At 32.1% G+C, this 21,206-nt stretch overlaps 2 protein-coding genes and 1 pseudogene across 3 annotated transcripts in view; all 3 read right to left on the bottom strand.

Moving 5' to 3' along the window:
• Nucleotides 1-10,965: 10,965 nt before the first annotated feature.
• Nucleotides 10,966-11,539, bottom strand: LOC105122724 (uncharacterized). The gene has a single exon (XM_011021996.1). It carries the CDS (start codon nt 11,465-11,467, stop codon nt 11,129-11,131), a length of 339 nt encoding a protein of 112 aa, XP_011020298.1. The 5' UTR covers nt 11,468-11,539; the 3' UTR covers nt 10,966-11,128.
• A 1,609-nt stretch (nt 11,540-13,148) lies between these two features.
• Nucleotides 13,149-15,483, bottom strand: LOC105122776 (putative pentatricopeptide repeat-containing protein At3g13770, mitochondrial; annotated as a pseudogene).
• A 1,911-nt stretch (nt 15,484-17,394) lies between these two features.
• Nucleotides 17,395-21,206, bottom strand: part of LOC105122723 (transcription factor bHLH48-like) — a 5,367-nt gene continuing 1,555 nt past the window's right edge. The window contains exons 4-7 of one of the 2 annotated variants that reach the window (XM_011021995.1): nt 19,752-19,820; nt 19,243-19,314; nt 18,281-18,488; nt 17,395-17,766 (exon numbers count right to left, since the gene is read on the bottom strand). In XM_011021995.1, the coding sequence (XP_011020297.1) occupies nt 17,711-17,766; nt 18,281-18,488; nt 19,243-19,314; nt 19,752-19,820 (405 nt within the window). In that variant the 3' untranslated portion in view covers nt 17,395-17,710. Of the gene's footprint in view, nt 17,767-18,166; nt 18,489-19,242; nt 19,315-19,751; nt 19,821-21,206 lie in introns of those variants that run through there. The other variant, XM_011021994.1, reaches the window with a different exon arrangement.

The raw sequence follows: 21,206 nt of genomic DNA, 5'->3' as shown, positions 1-21,206 counted from the left end.
AGCAATCAGTTTCTTTCTAATGATAGTTTCAAGTCATTTTATAACACACAGCCATAACACATCTGAGCTAGAATGCTTGATGGATCTATCCATTATTGTAAGCACTTTTACCTATTCGAACTTCCAACAACTCATCAATCAAATACAACCCTTTACTTGAACTATATTGGCCATTTAGAGGCAAAATTAGACTTTGTCAGCTTAGCAAGTTTTGGAACTCATGGCAGCCCCACCTTTGAAATTGATTAACTAATAGTCTTTCTAATATAATAGCATCACTCTTAAAGAGATAGACCACAGAGCTTCCTAGAGCCTAATAAATCATCTTATAATATATTATCATCGTTATGAAGTAAGTTTATTTTTAAATAAAATAATTGTCTCTCTAATATACATTTTCTATCTATAAGTTTTTAGTAAGGCCTTATGGACTTCTACACAACCTTTTTTAAAGGGGTTTTTTCTAATGTGATAACTTTATCCTCCATAACAGCTTGAGAAAATCAACATTAACAAAGCAACAAAACTCTCATTTTATGGCCAAGCATATATAACCAAGGCCAACTAGAACCTAGAGAACTACACAACTCTCCAGATAGACTCTTAAACCTTATGTTATCTCTATAAATAATCTTGAATCTCTCACTTTCAAGTATGATATCTCTCGAATGGAGGGCTCTCACGCTCAATATCATTGCCAAAGATACCATACGCCTCTCACTTTTAAAAAAAATACAATAACTCTCCAATGAAAGCACCTCATACCCATAATAATGCTAGAGAAACAATATACCTTTCTCACTTTAATTTAATCACTCTTTAGTGAGGGGGATCTTGAGCCCCCATATCATCATTAAAGAAGCCATAGATCTCCCACTCTTTAATGATATCTTTTTTCTAATTGTGAGTTTTTAAACCTTGCACCATCACTAAGAAGGCCACATACCTCCCACTATAATGTGATCTCTTTTCAGTAGGGGCTTTTAAACCCTACAACATCGACTAAGAGGCCTAAAGCCTCCTTTTACGACCATTAATGGATTTTTTTCTTTTTATCTTTTAGAAATTTTTTTAAGTATGAGCATCGATATAAGTTCCCCTCAACCTTTTAAAAAGTTTTCTAAATATAAGGCTCACCTTTCTTGGGTTCCCCTCAACCTCTTAGAATATTTTCTAAGTATAAAGCTTACCCTTCTTGGATTCTCCTCGGCCTCTTAAAAATTCTTTTTAGCATTGATATAGATATAGGCCCATCTCCTACGCCATTTAGAAAATTTTTTAAGTATAAACATCGACATGGGTTTGTCATTTCCTTCCCTTATAAATTTTTCTAAATACGAGCTCCTACTTTATAGGTTTCTCCACTCGTTAGAAAAATTTTCTTAGTATTGATTCCTCTATGGTTCCTCTCTATATGCTTATAAATGTTTTTTCAATCATAGTGCATGCCTCTATACACAGGTTCTTTGGTATATTACTTAGGGTTTTCATTCCTTTTCTTATATGAAAAAGATTTAACAAACTCATCGTACCATAAGTTTTTACAAGGTCTTTGCTTATAAAATATCATAAAGACTTGAGAGTTACTAATAAAACCAAGTTCAACAGGTCTAAAAAACCCCTTGAAGGCCTAAAAGCTCACAGTCTCAAGTAACTTCTCAGGCTCCTAAATAGGCTCAGTATTGGGGAAAAGCTTAACTTTAATGGACTTATCCTAGAGGAAAAGTCCTTATGAGCTCAGTCTAGGAAAAAAGCTCAACCCTCATGGGCTCAAATACATTTTGGATTTTACTCTATCTACACCTTTAGGTGTATAAAAGTTATCTAAGGATCTACCACGCTTCCAACGACATTAATGTTGTATAAGGAATAATGTATAAAAATCCTCTAAGGAATTATCATATCTCTATCAACATTAATGTTTATGTAATGAATATTTATCTATCATTGATATATATGTCAATGATATTTTTTTCTCATTAAAACTATTAGGAAAAAATTATACTTTAGCATATTATCTCCAGAAAGAGATAAGATTCATCGGTTATAAATACACTATGAATCTATCAAATATTAGGTTTTCAATCTCCATTCTCTATACGTATTAATTTTCAGAGACTATCTCTAAAAATATCATAGCTTTTTCTCAAAATAAATGACTTACTTAAGTATTTTAGAGTTTCTAAATTCATCAAAAGAGATATTTTGCAAGTACCAGCTACCTTGAGTTAATAAACACCAGCCACTAGTCATTTTGGCAAGAGAAAATAGAGCAGATTATCATGACCAAGAGATTAACTTATTAGTCAATACATAAGTTTTATCTCAAAGCTACTTGTATTTTTTTAAACATCATTGGAATGCATAAAAAGACAAGGATATTATACTAATTATAAGAATTTAGACTTTTCTATAGTTTTTTCATTATTCTCAAAACTTAGATGATGCACCATCGATTACCTGTGCATCTATAATGTATTTTTAATATATTTTTTATAGTTTTAAATTTTGATGATTTAATCATAATTTTTTTTTTCATGATTCAATCTTTCGATGCTAAGAGCGATAAAAGTCACATGAAAAAAAAAATTGTTAATATATAAAAGATCTAATTCAATCTTTCGATGCTAAAAGCGATAAAAGTCACATGAAAAAAGAAAAAAAAATTGTTAATATATAAAAGATCATTTTTTTTTATGATGATTCATTCTAGAGAGAAAGCTTAATAAAAGTGATTTTCTTCCTTGAACATGTAAAAATATAGGTTAAGATTTGAGAATTTTATTTCAATTTGATTTAAGTTTAAATTTTAAAACTCATTGTTTTGAATTTAAAAATTAGATTATTGAAATGATTATAGCGTCGGGATCTATAAAAATTATGGTGATTATATATATATATATATATATATATATATATATAGATGGGAGCACCGTCCATTGTATCATTTTCTACAAAGCCAGCTGAACACCGACAAGGATTTTCTTGTACATATATGGGAATTGGATCCATGGTTGGTAAGAAAGACCCATCTCTTGTGTGCAGGCACTATTGTTAAAAGATCCATCTGCCTTTCACGTTACTTTTAATAAAAGCCACAATTTAGCTGAAAAAAGAAGTGATTGTGTCACTACTTACCCCATATCTAGTCAAGAATGCATCTAGTTACAGTGCTTCTGCTATGGATTATGGATCTATGTGATAATTTGTGATAATTTCCTAATCTACGTATTAATATAATTTTGGTGAACATTATTATATGATTGGCCATCATATCATATAAGAAATATGACGATAATTAATTATTAGACCTATTATATTGGTTCTAAAATAGACCTATCATTGGTTGTGTTTATAGGCGAGAAAAATCTGTAATTTCTTCCTCCTTTTTCATAATACAAATTATATATATTTTATTCCACTGACCACTCTATGATCCCCGACTAAGAATCCGACCAATCAACAATTTTTAATTCGTATTAATCGGGTTTATGTAATAATCTTTTTATATGTTTTAATTAATGATAAATCACACCAGCTAATTAAATTGTTTTCGTCCACAATAGCCAATGGCGAGTCCTTGGAACTAGCTGAAGAAGATGGCATGTATGTTTTAGTTTTGCCCCTTGTTAGTGGAGTTATTGCATGGTTGGCATTATGGTATATGATATTTTTTATTTAAAAATATATTAAAATATTTTTTAGATTTTTTTAATTTTTACATTAACATATCACAATTATTAAAAATAAAAAACTAAAAAAATATCAATTTAATATTTTTTTTAAAACACACACAACAAATCTCTTAAAAGAAAAATTATTGCACTCCTGAACACGCGTTTACTGGGAATATCGAGGTATAACATCATTTAAAAAAGCTTAATTAAACAGGCCCTAAATCAACTATTCTGGCTATCCTATCCCATGCTTGTATAAATTATAGAATATATGCGTTTGGATCAATTCGAGAGAGAGAGACAGAGAGGGTCACGATAATGGGCCTCCCTACCATGCTTGACGATGCAAGAGAATTCATTTATTAATTAGCACTAAAAATCATGATGTCGTCTAACATCACCTGCTACATAAATTATTATATTAGAAAGTGGGAAAAAAAATACCTTAATCCAGAAAGTGGCAAAAATATGTCACCAAGTTTGTTTATCTCAATGAAAAAATATCATGGTAAATATATCATTATTACGAAACTAGTATTAACTTAGCGTGTCGATCCTAATCTAATCTAGAGTTTAAAAAAAAAAATTAATATGACCCACTTAAGATTTATTAATTATAAAAAATTAAAATAATATAATTTTTATTTATTTTTTAAAATTAAATTAACCTGAATCTACCTGATACCCCATGAATCTTACACTGAGTCGTCGTGATTAATAACTATGGGATAAACTTGCTGATCAAATGAATATCGTCATGAAGAAAGTGATGCTGTCTTACTTTCTGTTCAATGGTAATGCATGGTATGATGTCGGAATCACTCCCTCTTTTACTGTCGTTGGAGTCCTTTACTTGGAACACATTTGAGGATAATGATGCACAATTGATCAAATTACAGGGAAACTGTTAATGATATAATTAAAATGAATAGAAATTAATGAGATCTCGACTATATATTATTATAAATCATATAACATAAAGCCAAGATTCGTCTAGCACTCTGGTAAACCTTTATATACAGAGACAAGAATATTAAACTGCAAAGATCCATCATTGAAATCAACAACATCTTTGCCAAAAAGTGTGAACGTGGATGGATCATGTGGTATAAGAAAAAAATCATGGAGGCACGTATAAATTCACTTCTATCAGCAGATCTAACAACAAGATCACGAATTATCTTTAGAATTCATTTTGACTTTCTTCAATAATTAAATAAAATTTTGTACTATCAATCTCACGACATTTCTATCAAAAACATATAATTTCCTTTTGAATTTATCATGATATTTATCTAGCATATTATGTAGTATTATCCAAAACGATAACACCTGTTTATTCATTGAATGACACTAGAAATTCTACCATATCAAGAAAAGATCTTCATATTAAATTCAATTACTAATTAGACGGCAAAATTTTCTTAAAGCGAACAAGAGGAAGATCAGAATGAATACAGATGATGATAACAATAGCAAGGCTTTATGTATTTTGCTCAACTTGATAGTAAAAATTAAATCTTTACATTTCTTGATAAGTTAAAAAAGCAATACTAATGACAGTAAAAACAAGAGAGTTTTTTAGTTTGGATTCTTGTTTATATCATATACATATGCTTGGACGTAATCAATGGATGGATAGCCATTCTTAAAAACTAAATCAGGAACGGAGAGCTCGTTAGCTCGAAGTTCCAGCGAATTATATGTAGATTAAAAAATACAAGCGGTAGGACTGGTGTCCTTTTCCATAATTAATTTCTTATTAGCTGCCGATTGCCAATTAAACTAGGGGCTTTCGATGGAAGATGAATTAAATGATAGTGCAAGTGGTAGACTCAACCTAAACCTTTTTTGTATTCTTGTTTTTGTTTTTTCCAATTCAATTAGGCAGCTCCTTCCAGAGAGAGAGAGTAGTCTGGTGCGGGCGTGTGGATAATGTTTCTTGAAGTAGAGATTTTTATGACCACGTTTTTCTAAGAAAATAAATAAATAAGTAAAAATAGTCAGGCATCAGAGGACACTAGGTTAGAAAAATTTTAATTTTCTGGGGCCATAGTTGCTTAAAAAATGTATTTTTTTTTAAATTATCACAATAAATTAAAAGTTTTAATAGAATAACATTATACAAGATTAAAGAGAAAAAATTAAAAAATTAAATAAAAAATTTAATTTTAATGAAAATATTATATAGATAAAAAATATTATTCAAATTATACACTTAATATTTTTAAATTTTAAAAAATTATTGACATGTTTAGACCACCACACGCTTTAGAGGATGTGTATGGCAACTCTTGATTGTCAAAAAATAGATTTTTACAATATAATTTTATTACTTATTGTCTCCTCTTCTATTATAATTAAAATTATAATTAAAGTGTGTTATCTAAAAATAAACAATGTTATCATACTCTTAATTAATGTTGTTATATATTTATTATGACTGATTTTTATGTTATTTTTAACCTCATTTTAATATTTAAAAATTAATTTTTTATATAAAAAAATAACTCGGTCTTTTAATGAAACGTGCGAGCGGAGGCTAGATCAAATACTAATATAATTATCAGTCATTATGAGGATACATGATACGTAAATTTTAGACAAAAGCCACTTAATTGATAATAGAAATTTATAAACCAATGTGTATTTAGACATTGATAATGATGTCATAAATGTGCATTTAAATTGAAAAGAATACACACACACTCTTTTTAACGATACCAAATCTTGGCAGAAAGCCTTGTACATGGAGGGGAAGGCAGGAGACTAATAACTTGAAAAAAGCAAGCTAAATGATAAGCACATACTATATATGATAGAGTTGAGCTATTGTTTATTTCTAAAATTCTATCATATCTATAATAACTCTTTTCCTCACAAGAAAAGGTATATTGTTTTCTTAAATATCTTGTATAATTTTTTCTCCTTCTAAACCTGTACTTATCTCTTAGTGTATTTTATTTTAATATACTTAAAGGTGTTAAAGCAATTCAATTAATACAAAAATAAATACCAACATGAAAAAGAAAAGGATTAAAATTCTCTTTAATTGATTTGTCTAAAAGTTATTACTTTAATCTAAATACAAATAGCTTATATATAAATTAAGTTAAAAATATTATTTTACTTTTAATAAATAAAATAAAATAAATATATTATTTAACAAATAGCTTATTATTAGTAATCCAACTTAAGAATTCTCTAGGAACTTAATATAAATATATAACTACCTCAGTTTTTTTTTAAAAAAATCTATATTTTAAACTTTTTAAATACAAGCTCCTCTTTTTTGGTCATCAAAGTTATTTTTATTTTATACTCAAACTTAAAAAAATTAGACCATGTGAATTTGCCCCATTAACTACTGCGAGTGTGTTTATTTTTTACGTTTGAAAAACATCTTTGAAAAATATTTATTTTTTCTACTTTAAATAATTTTTTTATAATTTTAAATTATTTTGATGTGTTATTATTAAAAATAAATTTTAAAAAATAAAAAAATTATTTAATATATTTACAAAAAACAAATACTTTAAAATACTTTAAAAACAACTGCTAAAACAATTACAAACACTACCTAAATAACTGCTAAAAATCTCACAGGCCAATTATCTAATGACATATGGCTGCGTGGGGTTTCAACATCTGGCATGATCAACCATTCGAAGAACCTCTCTTCTCCTGGCCCCAAAAATAAACAGTTAAAATTAAAACCAAGCTCATTCCGAAATCAGCCCATTTTATAGCGTTTACACGAGAGGCCTTAGCTTGGTTTGCTTTCATTAGGGTTACAAGCCCAATTCTAGGCCCAGGAAACTAACAGCAAATGAGGAAACACCAGAGCAACAATCCTTCAAGACAAACTCATTTGGAAAAGTATATCCGAAATACGAGTCTCCCCTTAGGAGACTGCCATGAACACGAGCAAAATTACGAATTATTAAGAGATGTCCTGCACCCATTGTTCTTTCAGACATGCTGCATCCTTCTAATAATTAACAACAAACTACATAAAACATATTTACTAAGTCTAACCAAACAGTAAATGCAAAAGTTGGGAATGAAAAATCACTTTATTGCAGGTGAGCCAAGGCACAACCTCTTGGGAGCAACTATATCCGGGCTGATGTTCCGCAACTGGCCATTCTAATTTGTAAAGCAAAAGCAGACCCTGTTAAGAGAAGCAGCGGCATGGAAAGAGTAAGAATTGGAATAAGAACTGTTGGCAACAGAATCGAACATAAAACAAGACAAGGCGAGTTCCTTTTCTGTATTTTCTCAATCCCAACCAAATGAATATGGTAGATCAAAACATCTAGTAGAATCATTAACCAAAGGAATGATCCAATAAACTCAAAAACCTTGCTCACACTCCATCAGAGTAGCCAAAAAGAGTTAAGGTAGAAAGAAACAACACAAAGGATGAGGGGTCAGCCTGTGAATGACATTTGAAAATTCAAGGCAACTAGTAGTTGCATTTCTGGATTATTTAAAAATCAAGCCAATTGCAAGTTCTTGCTGCCCATAAACAGTTGAGGGAAGGGAAAAAAAATTGATTAAGAATGAATATTTGGGGGAACATTAGCTATCAAAAATTAACTGAGAAAAGGTATATCTTGATGCATACCAATTTTATTTTCTTATCTCCAATGAAGATATTCTCCAAGATGGCTATCCCCTCAAGAATAATAATTCTCCAAAGGCCATCACCCACAAATGTAATATATATATATATATATATCAGAAAATTTTCTAACAAGCTTCATTAATTAATTCTAATTTCTAATTAGTGATAACTCCTGTTCACTCAACATGGACAACTTCTACTCTAGTTAGTTAAGATGTTTTCCATATATGTGGCCATGTGCCACAAATATCCTATCACAATGCTAGTATGCTACAAGTCCACTTAAATGTCCATATTCTATAAGCTACAATATTCATTTTCCTCTGTTCTGCAACGGGTAATGTCTATCACCTCAACAATTAATTATGCATCTCCATGTCCATTTTCCTCACAAGCTCTGCCAATTAACCCTGATAATTGAATAGAATTGAGGTTCATCTCTGGTTTATTCTTAGAAATACCATGCAGATCAAGCATTGAGGACAACCATTTCACAATGCTTCATACCACAGCACATCCATGAACCTCTTTACCTCCTATGCAACCATCCCCATACAAACTACACACTGTCCTATATTTCCATTCACTTTCATTTTTGAACAGGCAACATGTACACACTTTGAATGCAATAATCGTGCCCAAATAGACTCCTATGCCATCACATAATTTCATTCCTCAAATGCCAAACCATCAAAAAACACAAAATAGGACAACGATAATATCATGACACCCACTAAAGCACGGTGGGTGCAAATAGAACCTAGTCGTCTCTTCAGTGTGCTACATCACCAAACCTTATCCTACCTTTGTTTTAACAACAAGTATGTACATGCAGAGCAAGATAGACATACCAAAGCAAACAGAACACATGCAACTAGGTAGATCAAACTTCAGGTCCAAGTTGTTTCAAAAAACTTCCACTTTAAAACCGTGCATCAATATTTTGCACTGTGAAGAACTAGCCAGAGCCTTTAAACAACAATTCTAACACAGAATATTGTAATGATACACTTCCTAACATACTATTATCACTATTACCATCAAAAACAACTAACACGCAAGATGCACAAGACCTAGAAATTGAACAGCCTAGCAGGAGGCAGCTAATATACAGATTGAGCTCATCAAAGCCCAAACAAATCCAACTCAAGCTACCAAGCAACTACTGAGCACAAAACAACAATTAAATCACTGCACAAAGAAAAAACAAAAGAAGGAAGAAACATTATTATTTGATGCAAACATAGGTCAAACATTGAAAGAAAACTATCTAAAGCTGTAGTAATAATAAAGCTTCAAAGAAGCCCAATATTTTAAACTTAATAATTTTAAAATAACAAATCAAAATATTAGAAGAACCTGAATTGTATAAGTTAAGAAAACCATGATCAAACAAAACCAAAGCTATCACTCAACTACAAACAACTAGATTTCATGCTAAAAAAAACAAGATATTAATTGTGCCATTCACCATAGTGTGTTATCATATACCGCAACACTGCTACTTGTCCACCTACATACACAGCCATCTCTAATAAACAGCATCCCAGTTTTACTACCCACCTCTGACGATACTACAAGTCTCAGTAGCCATTCTTTCAAACAGTTCAGCTAGTCAATCCTACTAAATGGATACAGTTGCTTCTTCCACAAATTCTTAATCACTATTATGCAGTGAGAAACCCAAATTTAAGCAGAACTTTATCATGCTACGCACCTACATGACACTGTCTTGACACACCCCCATCCATGAACCTTGCCTACCAAGGCAACTATCCCATTATATATCATTCATTTCCCTATAACACTCTTAATTAGTCAATTCTCCAACTGGCTTCTTGAACAATCCTAACAGTTTGAACTCATGCTGCCAAACTAGACAACACCAAAAAGAACAAATAAAGATGCAAAATATTTCAGAACATAAAGCTTGCTAGGTACTAATGAAAACACATTAGTCCACCTTCCTCACAAAATTATAAACCTACATTCTCTCAAGTGACCCCCCTAGCTACCTTTGTTTTTGTAGAAGCATTTGAATGCACATCAAGAATCCGATATACTCACATCAAAAAATGATTATATGCATCCTGTGCATGCGGAGCTCCAGGTCCAAGTTGCATTACATAATTTCCACAATAGCATATTTACATTTCTGCCACACAGTAGTGAAACACCCAATGCCTATATATTATACAGCAACCATGAATTTTCTGACATACTAGAACAACATGTCTTTAGCATCCCAAGTCCTAAATCCTGACCTGACCATCACTGAGTCAGGAAAACTCATAATATCTCAAGCATCTAATACACGGAAAACATCACAGAAGACTTCTGGATAATCATATCATTTAATCACATTGGTATTTAGCTAATTCAAATTTAGTGATCCAGTTCATCAAGGAACTGTAAGCTAAAACCAACATATAGTCAAAATAGAAAAAAATATTAAAATTACGAGCAACAAATTCCCAAACTACTAAGCTGCTACTAAAACAATGAATCAACAATTCTCATCGGCAAACAAACACAGTATTAAGTCATATTTATATTAACATGATTAAATCTCAAATTCAAAGAAAAGAAAGCGCTTCCACACAGCCAATTCAATTCACATGTTAGCTGAAAAAGAAAATTACAAAACTACCAGAAACATTAACCAAAAAAAAAAGCTTGCATTAAAATTATGCAAATTCCAAAAGACAGTCAATCAATCAGTAGGTCAAAAAACTTTTAATCTGAGTACACATTATTATCAACAACCCCAACAAAACCCAAGAAAGTTTCGCAAAAAACAAGCATACCCGGATCTCCAATTTCACTCAGAATCAGAAGAACCGGAGAGGCCCAACTTCTCCGTCTCGAGTCGTTCAAGTGCTTTCTGATGAGCCCAAGTTTCAATAGTGAGATCAGGCTTAGCATTGAGACCAACACCAAGGATCACAATCGTTAAGAAGCTAGTGATGTAGCAAGGCAACTCCCAGTCTTCCCATTTACGAGGCTGTCCAGGTGGTAGTGGGGTCCGATTGAATAAGTAACCTTTCGGTCGTTCCTCGTGTCCCGGCGATGTCCATCTCCCAGATGATGCTCCGCCGCGGGTTCTGAGGGCGGAGGAGATTCGGTGGCGGAGCATGGAGGATGCCGTCGTGAAGGGCATTGTTTTTGGGTTTTCTGATAGTGGTGTGTGAAGAAAGTCCACAGAAGAGAGTGTGGTTAATGCGAGAAGTCTGTTTTGAAGGTAATTTGGGAATAAGGCAAAACAGCGTCGTTTTCTAGTCTGATTGTGTTTATTTCTTTTAACATTTTTAATTGGAAAATTATAAAATGAAAATTAATTTCAATTTAATTATTATTAATTAAAAATAAACTAAAATGAATTTTTCTTTTATTATGCATCACCTCATAAAATATTATTTATTTTAATAATATTTTTTTTGCCTTTAATTTTTATATTTTTTAAAATTTATATTTCTTTTTTAATTTTATATTTTAAGATTTGATTTATTAAAAATTAAACTTCATAATTTATTATCATCTGTTTCATGTATAGTTAGTTTAATCTCATAACTCGTGTCACAGATTTAGTGGATTAACTTAGTTGATTAAATATTTTTTTATTTTTTTTATTTTATCCTTTAACATTAAATTGATCAAGAATTAAACTTCATGGTTTATTTCAATTTATTTTTTATGAGATCATTTCGATCTCATGGCTCAAATAGTTGGTTTGGCGAGTTAACAAAGTTGACTAGAGTTTCTTTTAATTGATATTTTCTTTAATTTTATCATTCAATATTGGGTTGATTAATAATTAGACTTCATGATTTGTTTTGATTTGTTTTTTATGAGGTTATCCTAGTTTTATGACCTAGATCACGTGTTTTGTAAGTTAGTTTAGGTAGACTTAGATTGTTTTATAGTATTTGTTTTTAAATTATTTTTTTAATTTTATCTTTTAACAATGAGTTTATTGAAAATTGAGTTTTATAATTTATTTTGATTTACTTTAAATAGCGTTATCACAATCTCATGACCTTGATCACAAATTTTACAGATTAACTTATGTTGGCTCAAGTCATTTTTTCTCTTTTATTTTATCTTAATTTTATAAATCATGTAACAAGTTTGCAAAATTAACTCAAATTAATTTTTTTATTATTTTTTTAATTTTATTATTCAATATTGAGTTGATTAAGAATTGAGTTTCATAATTTATTTTAATTTGCTTTATATAAGTTATCATAATCTTATAATCCAAGTTGTGAATTAGTCAAATTAACATGGGTTGGTCTAAATCAAGTCAATATGTTGTCATTTAAATATTTTTAAAAAAAAATTATTAATTTTTATAAATCAAATTATATTTTTACTTATCATTGAGATTACTTTTAGCATTATATCATTAAATTAAGTCATATCGACTTAATCTCTATATTATTTAGATTTTTTTTTAGAAAAAGATTAACAAAAACTAAATATTTTTTTATATGTTAAAAGAATTGATATAAGCTTATAGGGTGAAAACGACATATTCATCTCTATAGTTATTTTGAATGTACACCGACTAACCCATTTTAAATTTCACAGCCTTACTATTTGTTTTCTCTATAATACATTTTATTTTATATTTAGTCTAGAAGCCATTGCCAGCTTCTCATTATGGCCTATAAGTATTTTCTCCTTGCTCCTCATCCATACCATATAAAACGTAACTCTAGTCAGAAACATATCGAGCTTCCTTGAATTTCACCGAGAATTCTTTTACCTTCGAAAATACCTCTTCTCTCCAAGGATGGGACAGGTCCCTTGCATGAAAAGGATGAAGGGTTTGGTCAACTTCAATCCAGCTTCTTCCAGGCTCCTCTTTCACAGCTAGCCTTCTCCATCATTAACTCCTTCACATTTCTCACATCTTCCATCCTCTCTGCAGAAGCATATAAATTTGAAGGAATGACACAGTTCCCAGCATTTTCAGGCTCTATTTCTACCAGATGGCGACCCACAAATTCGTCAAAATTAGTATTTGAATGGACTCTACAAGCACCTAAAAGCGAACCCCAAATAGCAGCGGTGGGTTCAAAAGGCATCTTTTTGATAAAAGCAAAAGCACTCGGCCAGCACGCCCATAATGCTCAATCTCTGCGTCGACCACATCGTTCCCCTCCACCATCTCAGCAACGATTTCCAGCCCTTTATCATCCAATCCTCCATGGCTGTAGCCAGAAAAGTGACACTGTCAGGTTTGACTTTACTCTCTTCTTCCATCAATTTGAAAAGTTCGAGCACCTGATCTTTCCCACAAGCATTGCATTCCATGAAATAACAGTTCTCTCAGGCATGTTATTAAAGATCTTTGTTGAGTAGTCAAGGTTTCCACATTTTGAGTGCATATCAATCAGAGAATTCTGTAGAACTACGTAAAAGGGCAATTCACATCTAAGCACATGGCTGTGAACTTGTTTGCCATATGATGCAATGTAGCAAGCCCAGAAAGTGCACTTGACACCCTAGCGTAGGTAACATAAGCCCTTAATTACGTTTAAGGTTTTCTTTTCTTTCTTTCTTTTTTGACATCTTATGTTTAAGGTTTACAAATCTTGAAGAGCAGCCAAGTAAAATGGTGCTATTTGAAAGAATAAAAATGTGTTCAGCCCTCTAAACTACTGGTTGAAGTGCGAGCAATCCCTAAACAAATTATTAGGAAAAGTAGTCCTTGAACAAATTTTGACATTTAATCACATCCTTTGTTATCTAAAACTATGATCAACTATAAACTAAAAACAAAAAAAAAATGTCTTCCAGTATTATTCATTAGAATAATATTTTAATTTTTTTAATTAATATTTTTTTAATTTAATTTTTTATTATTAATTTTGTTTTTTATTGAGTTATCACACTCTCATGACACAGATCACGGGTTTAAAAGATTAACTCAGTTTGGCAAGTTAATCATGTTAGCTCAGGTTTTTTTAATTAACTTTGTTTTTCTAATTTCATTATTTAATATTGGGTTATTTGAGAATTAGGCTTCATAATTTGTTTTATTTATTTTTATTATATTATTTTAACCTCATGACTTGGTAATAGTGTTTAAAGGGTTAATCTGAGTAGACTCGGGTTGTTTTTTGTATTTTATTTTTAATTGAATTTTTTCTCCAATTTCATTAGTCAATACTGAATCGATTGAGAATTGAGTTTCATAATCTGTTTTGATTTGATTTCTATAGGTATATCTTGGTCTCATAATCAAGATCGCTAATTTTGATATTTTAATCACAATTAAATCAGTTATTTTTTTCTAAGAGATTATTTCGGTCTGATAACTCAAGTAAAAATCCTTCAACATTGAATTTTATTTGCATTGGTTTGTCCTCGTCTCATTACTTGGATTACGAATTTGACAAGTTAACCGAATTGACTTAATTTTTTTAATTCATCATTTAATATTGTATTTAATTGAAAATTAAATTTCATGATTTATTCTGATTTGCTTTTAATATATATATATATATATTTCATGATTAAATTCTTTTTTATTAGAAAACATGGTAACAATATCATTATATTTTTATTAAAAAATATATTAAAAAAAATTGATCTGTGCAACGAGGACAATATTCTAGTTACATATTGCAAAGACCGTTTTCTCAAGATGAATCTTCAAAAGATCACCTGCGCCCCATTGTTTCTATCCAAGAATGACATTGCGGGACGGTCGCTCGCATGGTTTCCTAGCTATTTCATTTGTTTATACCAGGCAGAAAGGAAATTGAGCTAAGAAATTTTATTTAAAGTCTAAGGTCTGAAATCCAAAGGATTACCCCACAGTTCATTTTGATAATGAGACCATCTGATATTTACATTCTCAACCTCGAAGCCCTCGATATATTCCATGATGATACCGGCTGCACCGTGATTAACAACATCCTGGCATCCAGGTCTGTAGTCTACCAACCCACCTGGATAATTTGCCCATCTTCTGCAAGTCAGATTCATGCCACTGAATCTCAGGTTGCTCAGTAGGCCACCTTTAGAACCTAACAAGATGACGCCATATTCAGAATTCGCTGCAAGGTTGGTGAATGGAAGGTTAGATATTACCCTCTTTTGAACTCGGTATCGCAGACAGGTTGTCACATAAATAATAGGCTCTGTTCTCCCCACCATGACCATGACGGATCATAGTATTTTGTGCTAATGATTATGTTTGAGAAGGTGATGTCACTTACATTTCCTGCAAAATAACTAGCAATCCTGTAAAAGTAAGAATAACTAACAATCCAGCAACGTTCCTCATTTGTTACCGGAAATCATCTTGACAAACAGGCTTTGCAGTTGAGCTTTCATCTGTCAAGAGGACAGTATTTCATTGAAGCTCATATTTTAGGTGGCCATCAAATGTTGGGATTGTCACATCAACTAGCCACAGCTCACTTGAGATATAGCAGGGATGAGTTCAAATTATGAATTCTGGGGCTAAACTCCTCAGACAACAATATTTCATCATCAAGGATAAGGGCATGATCAGTATTATTAATTGAACTCAGGTTCCGATTAGAGCCAAAACATAGTTAGTGTCTCAGTCCATTTCATTCGCGGCCATGATTACACATTTGGTAGACAGAAAGACGTCATCCACTCCATATAGCATATCTGACAACCCAGTTAAAAATCTAAACTAGCACGCAATATATAGGTAATAATCTCTAGGGATAACTTTAAAAATGTTGGTTTACTAGTTAAATTTTAAATTTATTTTTTAAAAATTATTTATTTGTGTTTTATAAATCTCAGATTATTATAAACTTATATAGTTATTAACTTCAAAACTTAAAAAATATATATAAGTCAATCATCCACATTAATTAAAAAAATAATAATAATAATCAAACTCGCCAATGATTACCGTATCAACTACTGGTTGATCACATGTAGCAAATCAGCGTAGGTTTTCCTTTCCTTGGAGAACATATTCTCCTTGAAATTACTTGATCAACTTTAAGAAGTCCAGGTACCAGAAGGATTTCCATATCTACATCCAACGAGAATGGAATCCTTGAATAATAACTTTCTTAAGATAAAAAGATGGAAGATACAAAAATAGTGGCAGCAAGGTAACTATGCCAAAAAAAAAAAACATCCGAGTTTTAGTCATCAACGAAAAATGAGCATGGTGTGTTAACCATAACAAAATAATCCTCTAACAAATTGCAAGATGATCCTCATACTGCAAATACTGCAACGTAAGTCCAAGTCCATGGCATTTTCTTTTATATGGGAGAGTATTGTAGTATGAAAGAGAGTTTGTCTTCTTTTTTACTAGGGTAATTTGATATCAAAACATTGCCGTTTGTACATCCAATGAACCCAAGAAGACATGGCCTACTCTTATCTCCCAAGCAAGCTCCAGTGGAATCCCAACTCACCGTCACATTCTTTCTTTCGTTAAACCTCTTCACAAACTTCAATCATTGACCATGATCACCAACCCTACCTCTGACTTCTTCTTTTTTTAATGAAATACGAAAATTTTATTAATCAATTGTCATAATCATTAAGAAACTGCTCAAAACACACGGAAGAAAACCTATTACATGCATTGAGAATGTTATTGCTTTCAATTTGTAAGCGCCAAGGTTGCCTAATGTTTTTTTCCTTTAATCAAAATAATAATATTGTAAAGATCTTTGTAGAGGCATTCCTTTGGGATCTTTTGTTGTTTTCTTGAGCTTTGCTCTCGACTGATAACTCTTTCTGTTGTTTTGGTCTATTTGCAGCTCCTTTTTTCAAGGAAAAAAATCATTCTTTTTTTAAAATATTTTTTATTTAAAAATATACTAAAATAATATTTTTTATTTTTTAAAATTTATTTTTAACATTACCATATCAAAACAATAAAAAAACACACAAAAAACAAAAGAAACAATGGATGGGTCAGCAGCTGCTCCAAACATTCCATAAACTCATGAACTGAAGTGTTCGCTTCTTCAAGTTCTGATTTTTGGGCCAGGCAAACTCAAATAGATCCTGAAACTTGCTGCGTGAAAACCTTACAATGAGAAGAAATTGGGAGGAAAATTAAGATGCGGTAAAAGGTGGCGGCTTTCATAATAGTTAACCGACCATTGTTCGTTTCTACAATATGAATCACCAACCATCTCGCACATGTAGCATTGGATTGAATGACTCTCAAATGAGTTAGTATAGATATATGTATGTAGTAAATCGCATGTAGATTTATAACTATACAAGAGATACGAGCTGAAATTTCTCATCCCCAGCTAGAGAATTCTGGATTTCCAACTGACTGGTAAACTGAAGACATGGAAAACCAGATTAAATGTTTGAAGCCTCCTTTCCATTTCCTGCCAACTGCTAATATTGATATATACAGTACTAGCTACTGATGGAGCTTCATTCTGCCTTCCATTTCCAATTGATTGGAGAGCGGAGATGCTGCATCACAACGACAATTTAAGTCAAGTTTCAATCTATTCATGTTTGAAACAAAAAGGAGTGACCTAATAACTTTTCCACCTTATAAAGAACTCATAAAATGTTAATGATCATAGACAACAGATTCCACCGTCCATGTTTTAACAGTCGCCATGGATTTTGAAGCAATACGAGCAAAGCTAGAAACCAGCAATCAAGTTCCCTTGCCAGTTTCAACATCCAAACATAAAATGCTCTATGTATACTTCAAATCTTAATAGATGAACATTTTTAAAAATTGGAAAAATTACTTGCATGAATTACCTTTTCTATGATATGATCTTTTATTAAACAGTGTTCATTTTCTTCTAAATGCGGGTTTTTTTTTTTTCTGGCATCCTTTTGTATTTAAAGTTCCTTCTCTATTCATAAGATAGGCAGGCGTCATGAGATAATGAGGGACGTTGGTTTCTTTCATTCTTTTGTTTTTTTTCCTGACAAAATATATAAAAGGATAAACTAGCATGTAATCTACCTGAATTTGCTGAAGAGTCGTAACTCAAAAGAGAGTTCTCAGGAGTAATGAAGTTATGGGTGTCTTCTTCTCTTCCCCAAATTGGCTGGTGAAGCGCATCAAACTGCCAGTGCTGTTGGAACTGGTGTCTGTTTCTATTGACTTGGGCTTCTGGCCACATCAGAGGCATTACCATGCCTGGGAAGTTACTGTCAATTAGAGATCCACCCTGCAAGTTTAGGAGGAGCAGCAAATTAGCTAATTCATATACATTTTTACTGCATAAACTTGTGAAGATTATGAAGTAAATGAATTATAATTACCAAGGAAATGTTTTTTACCAAGGAAATAATTTAAATGAAGCATCAGGATTTCATTTAAATTACAGATCATGGCATGAAATGCCACAGTGCTTGGGAAAATTCAGTGATTTCAAATGTACAGGGTAAACCAGCAATGCCATAAACATAATCAACAAATACAATAGGCAAGGTAAAGTGTACTTTCTTAGGAGATATAATTGAATTGGACCTTAGACCAACCGTTCCAGAACAACTGCACAGTTGAAGGTAAAAATTTATGTAGATAGAATGGAATGGCATGGCATGGCATGGCATGACCCAAATTTGACCCAACGCTTTGCACATAATAGTGAAGGAAAACTGTCCTACCAGGAAACAGATGTAAATTTATTGTGATGACTGTATCATAATTACAAAAGCTTACTTTTTTGTTTCCATCTACTTAATAAAGCACCGGCAAAATGCTAATAAAATATACATAACAAATACGCACTGAAAATCTAGAAATCCAATAGAAGTAGAAGTGTTTCAAGGTGGTGAACAGCTGATGCACCAGAGCAGATTTGTGAAGGGTATATAGAAAGAGCTCAACCAGCATGCAGCTACACAAGGTGTAAACTTTTGCTGTGCTATGGCACGAAACCCAGGAGGAAAAATAGAAAGACAAAAACCGATACTTACTTCTGCAGCCAACATGCTGTCGAGATTGAAATCAATTCTTGGGTTAACTGCTGCAAGTCTCATTGATAAGAACTGGAACCAAAGACAACCAGAATAAGATCATGGCATTGAATTATGGAAGTAGGTCAGCTTTCTAACATACACAGAGATGATACGAGCTTGACAATTCTAGAAGCTTTGCATCTATACACAGAGATGATACAAAAAATGGCATCCAAAAAAATCAACAAATCTAGTGGTCTAGAATTATAGATGTTGCAGCTCCTCAATGAGAGGGCACATCAAGTGGTCGAATGTGACATCCTTCTCCCATTACCCAGTAGTTTAAGTAAAATAGGGAAACCCCCATCTACCTTCAAAAACTGGAATCACCCTTTCCTATCCTGTTAAGATTATTTTAACACCTGCCCAACCCACCCAAGAACAGTTGATCTAACTGCTGCTGTTTATGAATCCTAAAATTCCCCACCCCTAAAACCAAAAAAAAAATAAAAGGAAGAAATTCTCACCTCCACTTGACATTGCAGGGACTGCACATGGTTGATAATTTCATCCAAAACCAATGCTGTACCAGAAATCTGCATAGAAAGATAACTTTCAATAGCTAAGACAAGTTGTAATTTAAAGAGGAAGCAAGCTGCAATGATCCAGGGGCAGCTAGTTAGAGATAATCTCAAGTAAATAATTCGATCAGATCAAAGCAAAGAAGACATGTATATGACTAGACATGTGAGATATATATATATATATATATGTTTGCTTACAGAGACCACCATGCCAGTTATTTATGATGAGACTAATATTATTTGTATATACAAAAGGATTGGGCTTCATTTTTTACTCTTTCCACTTTAAATTGAAAAGCAATCCTAGTTAAAAAAACAATGATCAAATACAAGCACAACAAGCCAATAATCAATCTGCAGATAAGAAAGCAGTAGGCATATTTTTGCTGGCAGCATTGCATGGGTGTAACTTTGAACTTTCAACTCGGTGGTATTAATATTTACACCATGAATTACAGAAAAGATATGGCAGCAACATCTAGCAAGAAAAAGACGACTTGATCAAGAGTTAAGGTTGAACACTGATTAATCCGCACACTCTTATTACAACATATTCAGTACTAGAAGAAATTTTGGTGAAGCCCACAAGAATCCCTTATAAAGTGCTTATGTGCATGTGGACTATAACATGAAACTTTAGGATTCAATAAATAATTCGTGTAGAGAAGACACAAAAGGGGCATTCCAGTTATGGCCTTTTGCTCAGTTAATCCCAGTTAGAGTCGAAGCGCATTTACATAATACATAAGGTCCCAAAACTAATTTATGGTTTCAATTCCAGGTAATAGCCTCTTATGCTGTACGTGCTCGCTTTATAAGAGAAACGCAAACGGAAGCAACATGCATGAGAAGCATCTACAGCGCAGTCACGTTGACAATTAAACTTCTGTTACTTTCTGAAACTTCAGAAAATCACAATTAGTGGTCCCAAGAGAGAGGTTAATCACTGATTATTGTAATCTATACGTGGTCAAAATCACTTTATTCAGACAGGAAGCAAAATATATCCATGTTGTATTTCCTTTCATCAGGAGCTAGATGAGAAGAGAAAAATTAAAAAAAAAAACCCGTCTATTCTTTGTTTTAACAAATTATATAGGTTTGATTATCAGCAATCACATCATGTCTCTTTGCAGTTAGGTCTAGAAAATTAGGCACATAAACTTCTCCCATGGAAGCCTTTTGTCATTTTTTTCATCGTCCATCAAAGATGAATACCAAACTTGTAAGATAAGTTGGTACCATTCACCTTTCAAACTGGGACCAGATTTTTTTATGTCCAAGGAGATGGGACCCAATCAATATATACAGCAAGAACATTAACTGTTTCAAGGCACCTCCAGCTAGTTTCCACACGATAAATTTCTGGTCTAATCCCATAAGGGCATTCCTGTCATT

Source organism: Populus euphratica, unplaced genomic scaffold (genome assembly GCF_000495115.2).
Source record: "Populus euphratica unplaced genomic scaffold, PopEup_1.0 scaffold20.1, whole genome shotgun sequence".
NCBI lineage: Eukaryota > Viridiplantae > Streptophyta > Magnoliopsida > Malpighiales > Salicaceae > Populus > Populus euphratica.
Note: the sequence above shows the minus strand (reverse complement) of the source record. Positions and strands in the feature narration are given on the sequence as shown.

What these genes read in the sequence shown, in the direction of transcription:
- LOC105122724 (XM_011021996.1), bottom strand. Translation starts at nt 11,467, where the DNA reads ATGCCCTTCACGACGGCATCCTCCATGCTCCGCCACCGAATCTCCTCC.